This window comes from Triplophysa dalaica, chromosome 2 (genome assembly GCF_015846415.1).
Source record: "Triplophysa dalaica isolate WHDGS20190420 chromosome 2, ASM1584641v1, whole genome shotgun sequence".
In the NCBI taxonomy this organism is placed as follows: Eukaryota; Metazoa; Chordata; class Actinopteri; order Cypriniformes; family Nemacheilidae; genus Triplophysa; species Triplophysa dalaica.
The window spans coordinates 25,997,686-26,020,721 of NC_079543.1; the positions used below are offsets into that span (position 1 = coordinate 25,997,686).

General features: G+C 36.0%; 2 protein-coding genes and 1 long non-coding RNA gene across 6 annotated transcripts; all 3 read left to right on the forward strand.

Moving 5' to 3' along the window:
- Positions 1–1,474: 1,474 nt before the first annotated feature.
- On the forward strand, positions 1,475–14,511 carry LOC130408681 (interferon-induced GTP-binding protein MxB-like). 4 transcript variants are annotated; one of them, XM_056732150.1, is made up of 14 exons: positions 1,475–1,718; positions 3,724–3,754; positions 6,722–6,918; positions 9,885–10,031; positions 10,157–10,311; positions 10,522–10,660; positions 10,739–10,937; positions 11,133–11,211; positions 11,297–11,419; positions 11,730–11,871; positions 12,886–13,044; positions 13,173–13,249; positions 13,403–13,705; positions 13,793–14,511. In XM_056732150.1, the coding sequence occupies exons 3-14, from the start codon at positions 6,723–6,725 to the stop codon at positions 14,015–14,017; spliced, it is 1,944 nt and encodes a 647-aa protein (XP_056588128.1). In that variant the 5' UTR covers positions 1,475–1,718; positions 3,724–3,754; position 6,722; the 3' UTR covers positions 14,018–14,511. The 4 variants fall into 4 exon arrangements, with proteins under 4 accessions (XP_056588128.1, XP_056588129.1, XP_056588127.1 ...); XM_056732151.1 differs by lacking the exon at positions 3,724–3,754; XM_056732149.1 differs by lacking the exon at positions 3,724–3,754 and having other exon boundaries at positions 6,645–6,918; positions 13,793–14,510.
- A 1,696-nt stretch (positions 14,512–16,207) lies between these two features.
- Positions 16,208–22,593, forward strand: LOC130409978 (interferon-induced GTP-binding protein MxB-like). Its single transcript, XM_056734250.1, has 12 exons — positions 16,208–16,492; positions 19,121–19,267; positions 19,393–19,547; positions 19,757–19,895; positions 19,974–20,172; positions 20,373–20,451; positions 20,533–20,655; positions 20,872–21,013; positions 21,242–21,400; positions 21,545–21,621; positions 21,712–22,014; positions 22,086–22,593. The coding sequence occupies exons 1-12, from the start codon at positions 16,297–16,299 to the stop codon at positions 22,308–22,310; spliced, it is 1,944 nt and encodes a 647-aa protein (XP_056590228.1). The 5' UTR covers positions 16,208–16,296; the 3' UTR covers positions 22,311–22,593.
- On the forward strand, positions 16,808–18,290 carry LOC130409980 (uncharacterized). The gene is made up of 3 exons (XR_008904962.1): positions 16,808–16,885; positions 17,639–17,740; positions 17,855–18,290. It is a non-coding gene; the product is annotated as an uncharacterized LOC130409980 (long non-coding RNA).
- Positions 22,594–23,036: the final 443 nt, after the last annotated feature.

Genomic DNA, 23,036 nt, shown 5'->3' on the forward strand with positions numbered 1-23,036 from the left:
CATTTGGGTCTTTTGTCACGCACTCCCGCCACACATTGTATTTCTCACGCAAAAAAACTATTTATAATACATTTAATATGCCGCAGCACCCAAAAGTTATCTGGTCGCGCCGCTCTCACTATGGAAACCGGCGCGTCTCCCCTGAAGTTTTTAATCGAGCCTGCCACTTATTAGCCAATAAAAAAAAAGAAATAGGCTACACAATACCCAATCAGAAAATAGCACTATTGTATCTGGGTAAGATTTAACGCAACAACCAATGAAAAAAAAGCATCCTGGAATTGTTCACCATCTTCCTCGTTCACCCACAGAGGAAACCACTGGAGCTCCGAGCATCACTTTGAGCACAAAGTAAGTAATGATCTCCTGTTACAACAAATTCACAACTTGTTTGACACAAACAATGACAACATGACTGCTGTAAGAGAATGTTTCCCAGATAATTAGCATCAGTTTTTCATGAGTGTCTGTTACTTAGCCAACAGCTTTACAGCCTGTTCACTGACAACATCTGCTCAAAACAAGTAACGTTAGTCTAGGCCTAGTCATATTTTCTTTATCACACGATGACTGACATATTGTCACATTATAAATATATCTCTCTCCAATAGGCTTAATAGTTTTATTTGCACTAAATTAATTAAAGTGCATTGCATAGTCGATGTTATAGGTCACTTTTAAAATCATGTCATATTTTATAACTATATAATCCTGGCCATGGATGCATTAATCATTGAGGCCCCCAAATAGAGGCCCCCTGTTCCTTTTTTCAAAGGTGAATGGCTTGAACCAATTTGGGAGGCTATCAAAGATCGCAGATTTGGTTTTAGTGCTTCCACATTCTAATGCTGATGCTGAGAGGGTATTTTCGATGGTTGGTTTGAACAAAACCTCAACACGAAACAGTTTGTCTCTGGACGGGACATTGTCCTCAGTCATGACCCTGAAAATGGCTGGGCTTGAGCCGAACTGTTTTTAAATGGGAGCCAACACCACAAATGATAAAGGAGTCCAAAAAGCCAACAAACACTTACAACAAACAACACCAGTCATAATCTCTCTCTCTCTCTCTCTCTCTCTCTCTCTCTCTCACACAAACACTCGCACTCAAACACACACACACACAAACGCAAATTTTATAAATGGAAATTGAATAAACACTTTGTATTTGGTTAAATTGTCAGTGTCATGTGTCAGATATTTTCTTCTTGGGGGGGGTTGGTGGGGGGTGTCACAATTGCCTGTCTTCAAAACTTGAGAGCCCTGCCTTAGCAAGGAACGGATAAGCTTTGTTACCACAAACAAAGTGTATGCCATTAGGAGCAATGAGTGCTGAATTTGTGATAAAGGTCATATTACATCTAGAAACCTGAAAAGTCAGGTTTGGGTCAGAATTACTTCCTGCACCATTCCTTTCAAAACACCAGAAGGAAATGCCCTCAGATTTTACATTGAGTGCGAATTGGGTATTGGAGCCAGTATTATGTAGCTTTCCTGTAGCTCAGTGGTAAAAGCATTGCGTTAACAATGCTACGCTGTGGGTTCGATCCCAGGGGATTGCAAATACTTATATAAAAATGTATAGGATAAAGCAATGTAAGTAGCTTTGGATAAAAGTGTCTGCCAAATGCCTAAATGTAAATGTTAAAAGACTATCCTTGAAAGACGGGGCAATATCACCTTTGTTTGGACCTGTTAGCTCCACCGAATCACAACCTGTAAGTGTGACTGGTCTTTATTTTTGTCTTAACTTCAAGAAATATATGTGTACCTAATGTCTGTGTTTAGCAAATGCATATAACGCTACACTGTAAAAAATGTTCCGTAAATTTTACGGAAAAATACCGGCAGCTGTGGTTGCCAGTAAAATTCCGTAAAAAATACAGGAAAAGAACGTAAACAGCTTTGCAGTTTAAAACTTCTGGGCACAAACTTCAAGCTCTGTATGAACTTAATACATTTGAGTCTTTTACATGAACAGAATTTCTTTATATAAAATTGAAACATTAAATTTACTTAATTTTCTTCTTTGAAATTTGTTATTAAAACATCAAAGTCACTTTTAAACAAAACAACATGCAGCATGACATCAGCATGCAATTGCCTGATCTTGACTTAAACACAGAGTCCACTCTTCAGCATAGTGGTGACCCACAAAACATTAAATATCAGAAAAAAGAGAGAAAATACAAATTCCGTAGATTTTACGGAAAAATACCGGCAGCTGTGGTTACCAGCAAGCTACCGTAAAATTACGGGAACATCCTGTTTTTATTCATCCAATCAATTCACAGTGGAAAACATGAGCCACACCTACTATTCATCTTTGAAACATGTCAGAATACTGAAGACGATCATCACTTCTGCTTCACAGGGACTGCAGCATAACATCCATGACTTGATGCTTTATTGGTGTATTCAAAGTCACCGTTTTTGTGATCAGTGTTTGCTTTAGTTGGCGTCTTTCAGCCGTCATACACAAATTACCATTTCTCTTTGGGCTGCTATGACATTGTTTTATATAAAACATAGTTTTGTAGCAAATAGCGACAAGTGAAAATGTGATTAGATTTTTTCAAAAGCTAATTCTACGATGTTGTTTAATTACTTTATTTGTTTGTTTCAAATGTCTAAATGAATTTACATTTAAAATTCACGTTTCCAGAAACAATCAATACAAAAGTTTAATTTTTGAACCGTCAAAATATTTGCATTTGGTCTTTGAGTAACACATCAAGAATCAGTGTATGAATCTCAACAGTGGTGACTAACAATTGAAAATCTTACAGACGCAATGCATGCTGGGAGTCATTGATGAGTTTTTTGCTTTGATGATACCCAGAATGCATTGCATTTATCTATAATGGTTTTTTCTGTTGTCACCATTGTTGAGACAAACTGTTATTTTCTTGATGTGTGCTAGAACATTTATTATGTGTCACATGTATTGTCAAAGACTTTCAATATATTATTCAACTTCATGCAATATTATAAATGATGATAACAAATAACTTTAATGCACTACCTAAACTCTCCAACCTAAAGAAGTTAATAGTTAGCTTTGTCTGAGCTTTTACCCACCTGTTTCGGTCTACGGTTCAACACACAGATATCAAAACTGGGTTAAGACTTCTCCACATGTAAAGCAAAGGGTCAAGACCAAAACTAAAGCAAACACTCTTCACCATAATGGTGACTCAACAAAACCATTAACATGTAAACTTTAGAACTTTTGTAGACGTCCAACAGAAATAAAGTTACAGTGGTGTCTGTAAGTGAAGGTGATAAAAGTGTTTGTGGAGTTAGAAAAACTCCTTGTGAAAACTATGGAATTTCACTGTTCAATTCCCAGAGAATTTGACAGTGTTTTTCGTATTTTTACGGACGTTTTTTGACAAAAGTTTTCTCTGTGAAAACTACAAAATTTCACTGTTAATTTCACAAGCACTTTAACAGGGTTTTTCCGTAAAAACGGTGGATTTTTTCTATTAATTTTACAGACAATTTTACAATGTTTTTCCTTATTTTTAACGGATGCTTTCTGATAACATGTTTTTTGTGTGAAAACAACAGAATTTTACCGTAAACTTCACAGGCATTTTTTACAGTGTAACGTTAACATGTACCATTTCTCTGGGGTATTACAGTTTGTTTATCTAGCTATGAACTTAATTTAAGTGTTCAATCTATTATCGTCTATCTATTATCTACTATCGTCTTCAGATGTTTCTTCGTCAGACTCTGGCTCACACTGGTAAGGGCAACCACCTGTAAACCGTAATCCAGTAATGATGGTAGGCGTTCCATTTGCGACACATGCTGAACGCGTTTGACCAATCATAACCATCTGAACGATCACATGACACTAGCCTAGCGGATAGGAGGGGATTAGGAGGATGAATTGCAGAACAAATCATTTGAGGGTCAGTCAAGAAGTAATGTAAGACTAACTGCCTATTCTTACCACGTAATATTGTTTTAACACCTTCTATGTACATAAACTTGTTGTTGGACACTCCATTAACCAAAGTAAGATCTTAAAAAGCATATGTTACTTACTCTTTAAATAAAATAAAGAACTCACTTAAACTAATAAAATGAAATACAAAATTAGAAAATATGGATATTGTTAGACAAATGGGCCTGTGCAATTTTAATACCACCTGGATTATCCACATGTCTATATTACGTACAGTAAAATATGTGTTAAAGTAGTTTCCCCGGTCTCCCACACATCATATTCCACCTAACCACACCCAAATGTACAGACCGGGCTGAATCCAGCTTCTTATTCGCAGCTTCGTATTGATGCTATTCGTTCCACCTTAAAATGCGCGAAGCATCAGCCTATCCGGTATCTTATTCACGCTTGGGGCCGTCTCGGTTTTCTCTGCTTTAAGCAGAGGTGGACATTCCAGGGGCCATAAAGTAAAAGTCCTGCCATATTTTTGTTTCACCCATGAACTCAGCAGCTGATTTCACCAGCGGAGGAACCAAGTCATTCCTTTCAAGTCACAAGCAAGTCTTAAGTCAAATCTCAAGTCCTCAAAGAGTTAAAGTTAATGAGATAATTAAGTGAGTAATTAAATGATGATTGAGCATTAGTGATGAACACCTGGTGTAATTGAGACGTTGATGTTTTATTGGTTAAATGATGTCACCATCATGGAGATCAGTGTTTGCTTTTGTTGGACTCTTTACCCTAATGTCAGATTTTGCACTGTATCAACTCATGTAATGTTTGTAAAGCAGACAGGTCAGTTATGTGAAATGTGTAGCTCTTTACTGGTTTTTTATGATGAGCTGATCTAACACTGAAATGTCTACAGGCAAGATATCTCTTTTAGATCATGTTCATCATAATGAACCCTGTACATCTGTTTAAACAAAATATTTATCTAACATTATCAGTGAGAAAATTTAAAAGCATCAAAACAAATGCCAATTTAAAACCTTCTAGACAGACATCAAGAACCAACATATGAAGCTCAACAAAATGCTTCAAGCTGCAATGCATGAAAACCTCCCATCATGCAATGCAGTATGACTAATAATTGTCACCACTGTTGAGGCTCATATGATAAATGTTCATGTGTAAGAGACTGATCCCAAGATTAAAGCCTTATGGTGCTGTTGATTTAGGAGGTTTTTATATCCAAATGCAGATCATAAACCTAGAGATATTTAAACCACAAACACACTCTATTCTATTCCTACAAGATTTCATTCAGCTTTGAACAAATGTGAAACAAATGCTGTGAAAAAAGCAACTATCTTTGAATGAATTAGACATTTATATAGCGCTCAATTGTGTATTCCTGCACACCCAAAGTGCTTTATAATCATATTTTGGAAGTCTGTGAGATCTCCAGTGCGTTCACAACATACCAGTTATCGGTGGAGAGGAGAGACAGAAACAGAGACACTTCCATTTACTGAAAGGCTCAAGAGCACAACTAAAGCAAACACTGATCACAATTATGGTGGAAATGTTTTTTTTCTTCTTCCAGCTGATGTCATCCAAGGCTGTGGCTGAAGTCAGTTGTAGTTCTTGTGTTTCTCTTTTCTTCAGTGATGTTGATTGTTAACAGCAGGTGTTCATCACTCAATCATCATTTAATTACTCACTTAATCATCTCATTAACTTTAACTCTTTGAGGACTTAAGATTTGTTTTGAGACTTTCTTGTGACTTGAAAGGAATGTTTTGGTTCCTCCGCTGGTGAAATCAGCTGCTGAGTTCATGGGTGAAACAAAGATATGGCAGGACTTTTACTTTATGGACCAGGATTGTCCACCTCTGACAACAACAACGGAACAACCTAGTCAGCAGTTCAACTGATGGGTGGGTGTGGCAACAGTAGCGTGCTGAACTGTCAAGTAATGTTCGTTTGGCTGCCTGGGGCTCGAGGATATAGAGCGACCAACTTTTTTTTGAGCAAGCTTTGATTATGCGTGACACGGTCTCAATTTGCGGGACGCATGAATTGGGCTTCAAACGCTGTGCGCGCACGCGCTACGCGGGACGGGTGGTCACCCTAACCCAACCTCAAAACCTAAAGATCATACCTCCTTTTGCCCTTTTTAGATTTTCAAAAATTATCGTTTTGTACAATTAATAAGCGTTTGTGCCCGTGGGGACCTCAATATTGGTCCCCACAGTGACACGGGTCCCCATGAGTTTCTGTGCATTCATGTTTAGGTCCCCACTAACATATTAAAAAACAAGTCAACACACACACACACACACTCGGAGTCTCTCCACTCCCTTTCTGTTTCTCTATCATTCCATCACACAAACTCACACACAGATAGAGATTTTGAATGATAGAGAAACAGGTTTACAAACAAACTGCCTTTCTGATTCTCTATCATTTTATCACATAAACTAACACGCACACACACACAGATATAGATTTTAAAAGATAGAGAAACAGGTTTCACATACACGTTCAAACACACACACACACGTTTCGAAAGAACTTAACGTGAATAAGAAACCGGATAAGCAGATGCTATTTTAAGTTTGCACGGATACCGTCAATAAGAAGCAGCGAATAAGAAGCAGGATTCATCCTCTTCTCTTCATACTTTATCCGCCCAGTTCAGTCGCATAAAAGAAGATTCGAAGCTTTGTCGTTCCAGGAACACTTGCCACCGCACAGGTACTTCATCCCGCTGATCTAACGGCTTGTTACATTGTATATTTGGCGTTGTTTAAGAATGGAGGAAAGTTACACGTTCAGTCAGCATTATGAAGAAAAAATTCGCCCTTGCATCGATATTGTGGACAACTTACGATCATTGGGAGTCGAGAAGGACCTGGCGCTGCCTGCCATCGCCGTCATAGGAGACCAAAGCTCGGGGAAAAGCTCTGTTCTGGAGGCATTATCAGGGGTAGCTTTACCCAGAGGCAGTGGTGAGCACTGTTTTGTCCTTTACTCAATAAAGAATGTTTTTCTGTAGATTTACTGTTAATATTAAACCATTTCAAATATATTTGAAAATAAATAGAATAATAACGTGACCTTTTTATATTTTTTACATTGAAAAATATAAGCACTTGTTTCCAATATATGGAAACGTATTAGGGCTATTTAATATATAAAATTATATTACAATATTTTATATTATATATTATATAATTTTTTAAGTATATTTCCACATTTGTTTTCAACCCAGTTGTTTTTTTTTGTAAGGGCAATCCCAGATAGCACAATCCATCTGGGCAGGGGCGTCGCAACCGTGGGGGATGTGGGTTTTCCCCGGTGAGAGGGTTAAACACCCGCACTTTTTCTGCAGTTTTCCGCAGTTTTGTACAAACGCATTACAGCAGTCGCTCCTCCGTTTCTCTGTCAGCTCTGAATCTGCGCTTGATGCGGCTGCTTCCTCTCCCCTCCCACTCAAACAGATTGGCTGTTCTGCCTCAAGTCCCGCCTCTCTTGATGTTTTAGATTGATCGGTCAGCTCGTGCCGAGGAGGCGGGAACGGTTATGGTTATTTACGCCTCCCTATTCCAGTTACTTTGAATGAGTGTTTATGCTTTTGAGGTTTTTAAATAACCTTGATATGTGTTTGGGAAGATGTTTAGTTTAGTTTTTGTTGATATGTCGAGTATTTTCTGAATTATATTTTGTTTTTAGACTAATGCTAATTGCCAAGTGGGATATTGTTCAAAGCTAGATAAATTCGGTTATTTATGTGGCATGTAATGAATAAAGTAACTGTGATGAAGAAGGCAGGGAATAGACGAGGAGGAGGGACAAATTGACCTTGTTAAGCAGTGTATTTATGGGTTTATTGATTTTGATATTTTGAGCATTGTTTTTTTTGTTTAGCTGAATACTTTTGTGGATACTTATCTATTATGTTTGATTGTACCTGTTGAAGAACTATGAACGAAAAGTGTTTATTATTTTAATGTTTAAAAACAGATTTATTTATACCACCAGAGAAAAAGCTTTGTGTGTGTGTTTTTTATATCTCCCCTTTTCAAGGTGCAAGTAAGCAAACTTTAGCAGTCACAGTCCTGTCAGACCTATTTCACTATCAAGCTTTCCACTTTCTTTTCCCTCTGAGATTATTAAAGTATTTCTGATTCATTAGCAAGTCTACTGTTATGTATTTTAACAACAAAGTTTTGACTTATCTTATGTGTTCCGAATGTGTTTTTATACTTTTCTAGTATCACTCATAGCTTATCTTGTATGTTATACCTATTGTACCGTTCTGTCATTACATTCATCGTTTTCATTGTTGACAAACAAACCACATCCATCCCCCACACTTTTGAAAAGCTTGCTACGCCCCTGCATCTGGATAACGTCTATTTGACGCCTGCATTTACGTCTATTTGACGCCTGCAATATATCTGCAACCAGGGGCGTAGCAAGCTTTTCAAAAGTGTGGGGGATGGATGTGGTTTGTTTGTTAACAATGAAAACGATGAATGTAATGACAGAACGGTACGGCTAAAGTTTGCTTACTTGCACCTTGAAAAGGGGAGATATAAAAAAAACACACACAAAGCTTTTTCTCTGGTGGTATAAATAAATCTGTTTTTAAACATTAAAATAATATTAACTTTTCTTTCATAGTTGTTCAACAAGTACAGTCAAAAATAATAGGTAAGTATCCACATAAGTATTCAGCTAAATAAAAAAAACAATGCTCAAAATATCAACATAAATAAACCCATAAATACACTGCTTAACAAGGACAATTTGTCCCTCCTCCTCGTCAATTCCCTGCCTTCTTCATCACAGTTACGTTATACATTACATGACACATAAATAACCGAATTTATCTAGCTTTGAACAATATCCCAATTGGCAATTAGCATTAGTCTAAAAACTAAATATAATTCAGAAAATACTCGACATATCAACAAAAACTAAACTAAACATCTTCCCAAACACATATCAAGGTTATTTAAAAACCTCAAAAGCATAAACACTCATTCAAAGTAACTGGAATAGGGAGGCGTAAATAACCATAACCGTTCCCGCCTCCTCAGCACGAGCTGACCGATCAATCTAAAACATCAAGAGAGGCGGGACTTAAGGCAGAACAGCCAATCTGTTTGAGTGGGAGGGGAGAGGAAGCAGCCGCATCAAGCGCAGATACAGAGCTGACATAGAGACGGAGGAGCGACTGCTGTATTGCGTTTGTACAAAACTGCAGAAAAAGTGCGGGTGTTTAACCCTCTCACCGGGGAAAGTGTGGGTGTTTTAACACCCACATCCCCCACGGTTGCGACGCCCCTGTCTGCAACACATTGTATGCTTATCTGCAATACGTCTCGGAGACGTCTGGACGTATATAATACGTCTGCTTAAGATCTGGAGATCTGGAAAAAATCTGCTGTGTAAAAACATCTGCTAAACATCTTAGAAAGAGCAACTTTACATCATTTCTAAATAATAAACATCTTACCGACATCTTCTAGATGTGACGTCTAACAGCAGACATCTTCGAGACGTATTGTAGATGAGCAAACTTTGTATTGTAGAGTTCTTGCAGATGTAAATGCAGACGTCAAATAGACGTAAGCCGGATGTATGTGTGCTATCAGGGATGGTGGTAGTTATGGCATACTTTAAAACAATCTTAAAATTTAAGTTATAAATTATAAAATATGTAATATTAGTTTAGATTCAACTTTATTGTCATTACACATATACAAGTACAGTGTATATGCGTTAATTATTAATTAAATCATTATTATCGTTATTAATTAAATTATTAATTATTTTATATACAAATTTATGTATATATTTTTGTTTATAGTAGATTTTCTTTGAAGTAGGCCATAACTACTGCACATTACTACCATCGCCCTTTTAACTGCAATGGCATGTTTTCTTCAAATGCTGTTTCTTTCAGGCATTGTCACAAGATGCCCTCTTGAGCTCAAGATGATAAGAACTAAGGAGAAAGGATGGCATGGAAAAATCAGTTATCAAACCAGTAATCAAGATTATTGTGAAGATATTGATGACCCAGAGGATGTGGAGAAAAAGATCCGTGAAGGTGGATGTTTCGTCTCATTGTTATAAAGCATACAGTGCACTAACAGAAAAGATACCATGTACATCTTACAAGTATAAAATTATAATATTGATATATAAAATATACAATCTTGCATTTGTTTTTAGCCCAGGATAAGATAGCTGGACCAGGGGTTAGTATTAGTGAGGATCTCATCAGTCTTCAGATCACCTCTCCAAATGTTCCTGACCTCACACTCATTGACCTGCCCGGGATTGCACGAGTGGCAGTCAAGGGCCAACCTGAAAATATTGGAGAGCAGGTAGATTAAACTGTCTTATGCTAGTTTTATTAAAGACTTAATTAAAGACTTGTCTGTTGTGTTTCACAAAGTATACATTTGTATATTTACCATATTTTTAAATTTTAATTCACTAAGCACTTTTAGTGGCTTCTACCCCTGGTTAACAACCTTAATTATCCAATTATCAATATATGGGCTCGAAACATTAAAGGTGAGCATTTCCTACAGATCAAAAGACTGATCAAGAAGTTTGTTACAAAGCAAGAAACAATCAACCTTGTTGTGGTGCCGTGTAACGTTGACATCGCTACAACAGAAGCGTTACAGATAGCACAGAACGAGGACCCTGAAGGCGAGAGGACTTTAGGTGCGTAATGCCTATAATAGATTATTAGAACCAGATCTTGTCATTTATATTCTGATTGTATAACATATAAACCTACAGGCATCCTAACAAAGCCAGACCTGGTGGATAAAGGCACTGAGCAGACAGTGGTGGACATTGTGCACAATGAGGTCATTCATCTTACTAAAGGCTACATGATCGTCAGGTGCAGGGGACAGAAAGAGATTATGGATCATGTCACTCTCAATGAGGCCACAGAGACAGAGAAGTTCTTCTTTAAAGACCATCCTCAGTTCAAGTGGGTAACAAACATTTGCTATATATTTCAGGACTGTGGTTTGAACCTGTTCTTGTACAGACATTCAAATTTAGAATCTTATAGAAAGCAGTTTGCATGGTATGGTAAATTTTCCAACATACTATTCCTGTAAAGCCTTATTTTGCAAATCATCCAATTATACAGTAGATTACTCAATGTGTGTGTTTTTTACAGCACACTGTATAATGAAGGCTTTGCAACTATTCCCAAGTTGGCAGAGAAACTAACAATCGAGTTAGTTCATCATATAGAGGTGAAATCATTTTTAGCAAAACTTACTGATCGATTTTTAGTCTCAAATTAAACACGGCTCACCCTCCCGTTAATTTGTTATGTAGAAATCCATGCCACAGTTAGAAGAACAAATTGAGGCAAAGCTAGCTGAGACACTTAAGGAACTGGAGGCATACGGTACCGGACCACCATCAGACCCTTCAGTACGACTAAGCTTTCTCATTGATGTAAGTATTGTCATGAACATGTTAGTTTGCCCAGGGATGGTCAGTCTTGCTCACAGTGATCCAACTTAGAGAACCATATTTTATTAAATATCAGCCAGAATCTTAAGACTGTGTAGTTGGACATGTACTCTGCAGGAAGTTAAATGTCAGGTCCAGATCCAGGAGAACCATTGACTTAAAACACAAGCAAACAAGATTCAAAACTCACTGTGAAAATATAGCAAGTACACAGAGTATATAAGTGTCTGTATATATTAAAGAATTATTTAATCAGTCTAATATGTTTTCCTCATCTCATCACTGAATTCAGAAAGTTACAGCTTTCACTCAGGATATGTTTAACCTGACCACTGGTGAAGAGGTTATATGTAATTCAGACCTCATGATTTTCCAAGAGCTTCGGGATGAATTTGCACAATGGAATGTCTTTTTGGACTCTTCAGGAGATAACTGTGAGTATTCCTTTAAAGGTCTGTTAATGGGCAATTGAAAATTACAACCTCCCATGAAAAAATACAGCACAGATATTAATATTTGGTGCTTCAAATACCCTTGTGAGACCTCTCTCCAAATTTATAAAGCATTTGTTTTAGTTTAAGTGCATGGTTATTCAGGTAAGTGACATTTTCAGGATTGTCACATCCATAACACTACATACTGTATACCTTATAAATGGATATAGGAAAATGAAAATAAAGTAACTATTTCATGTTCTATAAAGAGCCATCCCTTCTCCATTAATTGGGTACTATTGCATCAGGATTGTGCATTTTAGTTCACCGAAATCCAACGAAGTTTATCATCTCCCAAAATATTTTTTTATCCAAAACGCATGTTTATTTCCCTTTTTTTTAAATGAAAAATGTCAGTCCATGAACAAATTTTCATGTTTAGACTCTATCAACAAGGGTTTTGTAAAATATAAACAGATGGTTCAATATATTTGTAACAAAATAATTCTCTTTGCATTATGAACGTGACATGAAAATTGCTCAATGTCACATCCATAACGTTGGAATTTCCCTAATACATAAAAATAAAGTATCAACACAGGATAAAGTGTTAAAAAAAAATTATACTGTCGACCGCAAAAAGTATGACCTGCTTGAAACTTTCTCTTTGTCCGGATTCTTGTTATTCAGAGTTTAATCGTTAACTTAAAATAAAATCATCTTGCTACTGTTGCTTTTGACTACAAATGTCTATGCCAAGTCAGTGTAAAGAGTAATATATAATCTATAGCTAGACACTGCAGATGTCTAGTTATAGTTTATGTTATGTAATAAGATTTGAATGCTCACAGAGTCAGAGTTTGGTAGATTATTTTGGATCACAAAAAAACTTGAAAAAGATATGCAGTAATTAAATTGTATAACACATTTAACCAACTTGAAAATCATAATTGAAATGTAGTTGTGTATTGTATTTAATTAGTTTCTCTGCAAATTTTCAACATTCATTTTCAGTCAACAAGAAGATTGAAAAAGAAGTTGATAACTTTGAAGCCAAGTATCGAGGAAGAGAGCTTCCAGGTTTCATCAATTACAAGACCTTTGAGAAGCTGGTCAGAGAACAGATCAAGACATTAGAGGAACCTGCATTAAGAACACTTAAGGCCGTCTCAGGTCAGTTGTTCATTTAGTAGCCTACAAAGTTATCCTGGAACCTTTCAGCAAAAGAAAAATTTACCAGATAATTAACCTTAAATGGGTGGTTACAAATTAATCTTAAGATTGTGTTTGTATTTACATAGATATGGGTAGAAAGAGATTTATCCAACTGGCCCAAAAAAGCTTCATTGGATTCCCCAATCTTCTTAAAATAGCAAAGGTATGTTATGGCGATACACAAAAGCAGTCATTTATATACCATGAGACTGAATTTAAATTACATTTTTAGTGGTGACTTTGAGCAAAACTAGATTTACAGATGTCCATCATTTTATCCCTTTTGTCTGATAACAAATCTTTTGCGTGTTTTAAGACTAACATTGAAGCCATCAAGCAGGAGAAAGAATCGCTGGCCGAGTCCATGTTGAGAACTCAGTTCAAGATGGAGCTCATTGTTTACAGTCAAGATGTCACATACAGTCAAAGCCTCCAACAGACAAAAGTGATGCACGAAGAGCAAACTGCAGAACTTCAATCTCCACTTTCAGAACTTCAATTTCCACTTTCAGTTACAACTCCTCAACCTTCAACTTCATTTACTTTTAGATCTGGTTTCGGAACAGACAATCATGCCAGCTTACATGAGATGAAGCTCCACATGAAGTCCTACTACTCTGTAAGTGTGCTTACATGGGGTTTCTGTTATCTGAAGCTCAGATTTAAATGCTGTTTTTAGCTGAAGCTGTGTTTTCTGTCCCATCAGATCGCAAGCAAGCGTCTAGCCGACCAGATCCCAATGGTGATCCGTTTCCAGCTTCTCCAAGAGGCTGCGGCGGAGCTGCAGAGAAACATGTTGCAGTTGCTGCAGGAGAAGGATGCTGTGGATGACCTGCTTAAAGAAGACCACGACATCGGTCAGAAGCGGGAAACCCTAATTAGTCGCCAGAAACGTCTACTAAAAGCACGCAACCTCATCAGTGTCTTTTAGAATTTGGTTCATATATTTGAGGGCAATATGTTCAATATAACACTATAGCATAATTGTGGTGGAGGAACCTCCTGACAGGCAGCAAATTGTAATATGTTTGATTAATTGAAACATGACTATAATGTTGTAGTGCTGTTTTGAAAGCAAGGCCAGTTTATTTACATAGCACATTTCATACACAAATGTTATTTAATCTGCTTTACATATAAATAATTTACAAAGAGAGAGAGCAAAAAAGGGTACATAGGTGATCTTTAAAAAATAAATGATTTAACATTAAAAGATATTTAAGAATTAAACATGTAATAAATATTAATACTTGATTGGCTATTTTAGGGCTCTGGTGGTTAGTTTGTATATTTGATTGTCTTTGAAAACGTAATGTAAAGAAAGCTTGACAGACCTAAACTTGTACTCTAAAAATGCTGGGTTGTTTTCAAACCATGGTTGGGTAAAAATGAAATAAATTTATAAAAACCCTGGAAATGCAGCTTGTGTTTTAAAGATCCACCATTTAAGAGGAGGTGTCTCCTTCTCCCTTATAAACACCTACAATATAATGCCTGACTTTTAGGATGCATACAGCCATGTAGTCATGGTAAGCTGTTAGAATGACTTCATCCAGATAATGCTTCTCAACACCTCAGATGTAATAGGAAAGAATACACATTTTATTATTTATAATAACATTTATTGAATCCGAGTAGCCAAGTCCTTAGAGTAAGTAAACTGTGAATGGCCCATTAAAAACTACAATAACTTTACAGCCAATGTAGTTATTAACACAAATTAAATCAATGTTTTTTGTTGATAATTTTGGCAAGATTTTTTTAATATGCTGTGTTACAATAGAGAATGATTGCGCAATGAAAATAATTCATTTATGAAAGTTAATTCATTTGGTTTTGTGGGTACGGTACATTAATTCACATTAAACAATTTTATTTAATCTTCACATTGACATATTTTTACATTTTAGTTCCAGGACTAAGAAACTAAGTTTATTTTGAATCTGTTATAAACCTTTTTTCTGTCTTTTGTAAGCATGTAATCAAAAATAATACAGCATTTTAGGCCAAAACCTCTTAAAATTGTTATATGAATTTCAGACTTTGTCAGCAATCTTCTATTCACAGAACAAACTGTTAGATAAACATCTCCCTCTACTGGATATTTTTGCTAGTGAAGCAATCTTTTGAATGTGTACATCAATCCTATTTTAATCTTCGGATAAATGTAAAAACTCAAGATAAGTCAATTAATAATTTGTGTAAATATTCTATGTTGCTATCAAAGATTGTTGATCAAAACTGTAACACACATAGATATCTATCTGGACCATTGGAACGATGGTTGCAATTGTTAAAAATACATTTATTGATGTCATTATGTAATAAATCTGAACAGAAAGGTTTGTAGATAAATACTTTAGGGAGCCTTATCACTTAACAGAGATAAGTAAATAAATCTATATAACCTTTTGAGTACCACATGGGTAACATGTGGAGATTTGAAGAATCCCAGTGGCCCTTTTAGGAAATGTGCCATTACATAGCTCAGAGGAGCTCATGTTTGTGATATTATCCTAAAATTGCAAAAAAAAACTTGTGTGGCTTAAGACCTGGGTCATTCTGGGATATTTGTATTATTTTTAATAACCGAATATTTTATGTCACATGGAATTGTGATGTAGATCGCTTCATACGTTAGTAGATCGGTGCATTTTAAGGTTTTTTGGTGGCGTTTGTTTATAGTGTAAACTTGACAGTTAAGTTTACTCTTACTTTGCATATATAAATAAAGATCTAGATTAAAAAGATAAGTAGCATGACTAAAGTTTGCATCATAATATGGCCTTTGCTATTTGCTTAAGCAAATAAGAACTTACTTAAACAAATTAAACACCTGATGTACATTTACATTTATGCATTTGGCAAATGCTTATCCAAAGCTACTTACAAAATTATGAAATGTAAATGTAAAATGAGAAAAAAAAACATTTAAAATAACGAATATGAAATATTTTATAACACCTGATTTATCCGGTGCTGTAAGCTATATGACACCTACATTTTAAGATGTGTTAAAGCCCGGTCTCCCAAACATCATATTTAACCACACCCAAATGAAAGACCTTTCATAGGCTACTTTATCCACCCAGTGCAGTCGTGTATAATGAATGAAACGAAACTTTCTCGTTCCAGGAACTACTTGCCAGCGCACAGGTATCATCCCTCCGAACTAACTGCTTGTCACCTTGTTTTTTGTCGTTGTTTAAGATGGAGAAAAGTTACACGTTCAGTCAGCATTATGAGGAAAAAATTCGTCCTTGCATCGATATTGTGGACAACTTACGATCATTGGGAGTCGAGAAGGACCTGGCGCTGCCTGCAATCGCCGTCATAGGAGACCAAAGCTCGGGGAAAAGCTCTGTTCTGGAGGCATTATCAGGGGTGGCTTTACCCAGAGGCAGTGGTGAGCACTGTTTTGTGCTTTACTCACTAAAATATGTCTTTCTATAGATTTACTGTTAATATTAAACTATTTCAAATATATTTGAATATATAAAATACTAACGTGACCTTTTTATATTTTTACATTTCAATTTATTGAATACACTCTAAAAAATGCTGGGTTATTTGTTTAACCCAACAGCTGGGTTGAGCCTGTTGGGTCATTTTGTTGGGTTATTTTCTTAGTGTTGGGTCATTTTTTGAGTAACCCAAACGCTGGGTTAGCAGTCGGGTCCAATTGAGTGACAGTTGAGAGAGTAAACCCCTCCCACTCATCGACGCATCAGACAAACTTTACCTTCGCGGGCATTTTGATCCACTTCATCTCGAAAAGTTGTTATTCGGAGAAGAAAAGGTATGTTTACGAGTTTTTAATGTATAAAACTATTACTGTACAAATAAAATGCAAAAGTATGCAAAATTCGGCTGTTCGCATTAGGTTTGAAAGTAACATTACAATCTAGCTTCGTTAGCTTTGTATAGCTAGTCTGTAACGTTATGCCCACGTTGTTCTAACTTACAGCTTTTTAATCATTTAAACTTCATTTTTGGTGAACATTTCCCTTTGAAATTTCTGACTCGTGTGAGTCATTTAGTTCAGTAACTTACGCATCTTGATATTAGTTTAAGGTCGACACGAGAGAGCGTCGTGTAAAAAGCAAACATCCAGCAATTTTTTTATTTTAAATATCGCTAATGTTCGGTGAGGGAACTTATTTTAAATAGTCTTTTAGACGAGAATGTAGTTGTTAAGAAAACAAATACGTGATTTATATATAAACATAACGCCTCTTTGAGATTTTGTTAAGACGCTGTCGGAGGTGTGAGCTTCAGGCTTTCAGCGGTCGTGGCTCCGTGGAGAGCAGCTCTATCTCGGCCATTGCCTCGGGAGTAGCCGCTCTTATAACGTTAGTGGTTAACAATGCGATATAATTAATTTTGGGTATATGAGACGAACAATTGTTGCTCTTTTTAGACTTCTACTTATTCCCGAGTGTGTCGAATTAGTTAAGAGTTGTGTTAACGTTTATAATATAATTTTTTAAGACTGTAGGCCTATTTCACTTTCTGTACTATATCCCACTCATCTTTTTTCCCCCACTGACAGCGTGCAGAATAACAGCTAATATTAATGGATCATTCCATTCAAGAGAAAGTCAACTGGAACGTGGATGTTTTCATAACAGGCTTAAAGTTAAACATTATTTAGGTAAAATGTTAATGTACTTCTTTATATGTTTATTATAATCCATTGTGCTCTGGGCAGGCCAGTTTCCTTACATTCTTCTCTTGTCTCTTTTCTTGTCTCTTTTTCTCTTTATAGATGAACAAATTGATAAAGAAACCCTCCTGCTGAACATCCACTTCCAAAAGTGCACGCCACACTGTTGTCTACAACTCCCAGGAAAAGAATCCTCTTTAGTAAGACTGCTCCGTGGATATGTCAGGTTAAGCAGTGCTGAAACCGAAAGAACTAACACTCTTTCAAATGTTTTGTGAGTTTATATGAATAGGAAAGTTACGGTGTCCCTTTTGCACATCCATAACGCTTGTTTATTTCTTTTTTTATAGAAAACTTGTGCATAGACTGATATTTTATCATATAAATGCGGTTCTATCAACAAGGGTTTAGTAAAATACTTTTTATAGTGTTTTTATGTCGCATCCATAACGCTGGAATTGCCCTAAAGCATTTTACTCATGCCACTTTGTTAACTGTATATGAATTTTTGAAGTGTTAAGTTGTCTAACTATTTATATTTACTTGTGCCACTTTAATAACCTTGTTAAATGTATATGTTTAAATCTAAACTAATGTAATTTATTGAAGTTAATTTTCCTTAAATATGTATAAACATACATTTCATCAAAGTGTTTTATATGCCTTTTTATTGTTCATTGAGCATAACATATTGCATGTTTTTATGAATTCCTTTTGTCTTGCATTTTGATCCTTAATAAAACTTTTGATTCTTACTGATGCTCAAGTATTTCTCTGTGATTTTGTTATTATTATTTTTAAACATTTCGGGTTTGTTTTAAACCAGCAATGTAATTTTTAAGCAAAAGTTGATTTAAATAAAACAACCCAGCATGTTGGGTCAAAGATATAACCCAACTGGCTGGGTTAAAATAACCCAACGCTGGGTTTGTCCATATTTGACCCAACGTTGGGTTACCAAAATAACCCAAATTGGGTTGTTTTAACCCAGCCTTTTTTTAGAGTGTACTAAAGATTTGACGCTAACATTGAAAAATATAACGACTTTGTTCCAGTATATTGAATGTATAATATTATATCAAAATATTTTATAATTATAATACATTATTTTTTTCAGTATATTTTCGTATATATTTGTTTTCAAACCAGGTGTTGTTTTTTGTAAGGGCTATGGTAATACTGTGCAGTAGTTATGGCATACTTTAAAACAATCTAAAACTTTAACTAAAAACATATTTATAGATCACATCAATTTTATGTTTTTGGATATTGTAGATTTTCTTTGAAGTAGGCCATAACTACTGCACAATACTACCATCGCCCTTTTAACTGCAATGGCATGTTTTCTTCAAATGCTGTTTGGTTCAGGCATTGTCACAAGATGCCCTCTTGAGCTCAAGATGATTAGAACTAAGGAGAAAGGATGGCATGGAAAAATCAGTTATCAAACCAGTAATCAAGATTATTGTGAAGATATTGATGACCCAGAGGATGTGGAGAAAAAGATCCGTGAAGGTGGATGTTTCGTCTCATTGTTATAAAGCATACAGTGCACTAACAGAAAAGATACCATGCACATCTTACAAGTATAAAATTATAATATTGATATATAAAATATACAATCTTGCATTTGTTTTTAGCCCAGGATAAAATAGCTGGACCAGGGGTTAGTATTAGTGAGGATCTCATCAGTCTTCAGATCACCTCTCCAAATGTTCCGGACCTCACACTCATTGACCTGCCCGGGATTGCACGAGTTGCAGTCAAGGGCCAACCTGAAAATATTGGAGAGCAGGTAGGTTAAACTGTCTTATGCTAGTTTATTTAAAGCCTGTCTGTTTTGTTTAAAAATATATACTTTTGTATACATATATACATTAGCATATTTTTAATGCAGACAAGTTCAGTAAGCACTTTCAGTGGCTTCTACCCCTGGTTAACAACCTTAATTATCCAATTATCAATATATTGGCTCGAAACATTAATGATGAGCATTTCCTACAGATCAAAAGACTGATCAAGAAGTTTGTTACAAAGCAAGAAACAATCAACCTTGTTGTGGTGCCGTGTAACGTTGACATCGCTACAACAGAAGCGTTACAGATAGCACAGAACGAGGACCCTGAAGGCGGGAGGACTTTAGGTGCGTTATGCCTATAATAGATTATTAGAACCAGATCTTGTCATGTATATTCTGATTGTATAACATATAAACCTACAGGCATCCTAACAAAGCCAGACCTGGTGGATAAAGGCACTGAGCAGACAGTGGTGGACATTGTGCACAATGAGGTCATTCATCTTACTAAAGGCTACATGATCGTCAGGTGCAGGGGACAGAAAGAGATTTTAGATCATGTCACTCTCAATGAGGCCACAGAGACAGAGAAGTTCTTCTTTAAAGACCATCCTCAGTTCAAGTGAGTAACAAACATTTGCTATATATTTCAGGACTGTGATTTGAACCTGTTCTTGTACAGAAATGCAAATTTAGAATCCTATACAAAGCAGTTTGCATGGTATGGTAATGTTTTCCAAAGTACTATTCCTGTAAAGCCTTATTTTGCAATTCATCCAATAATACAGTAGATTACTCAATGTGTATGTGTGTTTTTTACAGCACACTGTATAATGAAGGCTTTGCAACTATTCCCAAGTTGGCAGAGAAACTAACAATCGAGTTAGTTCATCATATAGAGGTGAAATATTTTTTTGCAGAACAGATAGATTTTTAGTCTCAAATTAAACACGGCTCATTCTCTGGTTAATTTGTTATGTAGAAATCCATGCCACGGTTAGAAGAACAAATTGAGGCAAAGCTAGCTGACACACAGAAGGAACTGGAGGCATACGGTACCGGACCACCATCAGACCCTTCAGAGCGACTTAGCTTTCTGATTGATGTAAGTATTGTCATGAACATGTTAGTTTGCCCAGGGCTGGTCAGTCTTGCTCACAGTGATCCACCTTTGATTACCATATTAAAACAAACTCAGCTTTCTCATTCTAAACTCACTGAGAAACTATAGCATAGTACACAGAGAAATAAGTGTCTGTATATATTAAAGAATTATTTAATTCAGTCTAATATGTTTTCCTCGTCTCTACACTGAATTCAGAAAGTGACAGCTTTCATTCAGGATATGTTTAACCTGACCACTGGGGAAGAAGTTAAATGTAATTCAGACCTCATGATTTTCCAAGAGCTTCGAGATGAATTTGCACTATGGAAAGTCTTCTTGGACCGTTCAGGAGATAAATGTGAGTCTTCTTTTAATGCTCTGTTAATAAATATAGATAAAATATTAACACAGGATAAAGTGTTACCAAAATAATAAAGTCCACCTCAAAAAGTGTGATCTGCTTGAAACCTTCTCTTTGTAATTTGTCTCTGTATTTAAATAAACAACACATTTAACCAACCTGAAAATCAGAACTGAGTATTGTATTTAACTTATTTCTCTGCAAATATTCCACATCGCTTTTCAGTCAACAAGAAGATTGAGAAAGAAGTGGATAAATTTGAAGCCAAGTATCGAGGAAGAGAGCTTCCAGGTTTCATCAGTTACAAGACCTTTGAGAAGCTGGTCAGAGAACAGATCACGACATTAGAAGAACCTGCATTAAAAACACTTAAGGCCGTCTCAGGTCAGTCTTGTTGTTGGCCATTTATTAGCCTACAATGCAAGTTGTTCTGGTACCTTTCAGCAAAACCAAATTTACTATAATTAACCTCACTGTATATGGGAGAGGTTACATTTGAATCTTAAGAATGTGTTTGTATTCACATAGATATGGGTAGAAAGAGATTTATCCAACTGGCCCAAAAAAGCTTCATTGGATTCCCCAATCTTCTTAAAATAGCAAAGGTATGTTATGGCGATACACAAAAGGAGTCATTTATATACCAGAAATTACATATATAGACTGAAATTAACAAATCTTTTGCGTGTTTTAAGACTAACATTGAAGCCATCAAGCAGGAGAAAGAATTGCTGGCCGAGTCCATGTTGAGAACTCAGTTCAAGATGGAGCTCATTGTTTACAGTCAAGATGGCACATACAGTCAAAGCCTCCAAAAGACAAAAGAGAAAGTGAAGCAGGAGGAGGAAACTGCACAACTTCATCAAGCAATTTCAGTTGCACCTCATCAACCTGTATCTTCCTTTAACTTTGGATCGGGTTTCGGAATAACAATAGTTAGAACAGACAATCACACCACCTTACATGAGATGAAGCTCCACATCAAGTCCTACTACTCTGTAAGTGTGCTTATCTGAAGCTCAGATTCAAATGCTGTTTTTAGCTGAAGCTGTGTTTTCTGTCTCATCAGATCGCAAGCAAGCGTCTAGCCGACCAGATCCCAATGGTGATCCGCTTCCAGCTTCTCCAAGAGGCTGCGGCGGAGCTGCAGAGAAACATGTTGCAGTTGCTGCAGGAGAAGGATGCTTTAGATGACCTGCTTAAAGAAGACCATGACATCGGTCAGAAGCGGGAAACCCTAATTAGTCGCCAGAGACGTCTACTAAAAGCACGCAACCTCCTCATTGGCTTTTAGAATTCAGTTTATATTTTTGACGGTAATATGTTCAATATAACACAATAGCACTATAGCTTGTGAGTTAAAGATCCACCATATAAGAAGTTAGTATGGTGTCTCCTTCACCCATTTAAACACCCACAATATCATTCTTTTACCTTAAATACTATGACTACATAAAAATTACTTTAAACTTTTTCCAACCTTTTACTTGAGTTAAGATAAGTAAGTACTATTTCAAAATGAAAATACATTAAATGTAGTGATTTATAATATTATGCTTTAGGATGTAGTCAAGTAGATTTATTAAAAAGTACAGATACTTGAAAATGTAACTTACTTGAGTAGACTAAAAAAAATCGGGCCACTTTGAAATATTTCATAAAAGTGAGAAGCCGCGCATTTTAAATTCTCTAAATGTATGTTTGTGGATGTTTTTGTAGCGTACTTGTTATAGATATCCATAATAAAAATTATAATAATGTTATAAATGTATCCATGTGCCTTGTGTAATTTCTGGTGTCATATCAATTACAACTGTATACATTCTATAAATGCTAAAATGCAGTAACACACGAGTTACTTTTTAATGACTATAGAAATATTAAATATATATACGTGTTTGAATTGAGTTTTGCGCGAATAAACAAGTAGCCTATATATAGCCTATACACAAACGAGCACGCGCTCTGGACGCTGTTTGCGTTGCGGAATGCGGACGCTACGGAGAACACTTAAGTGTGG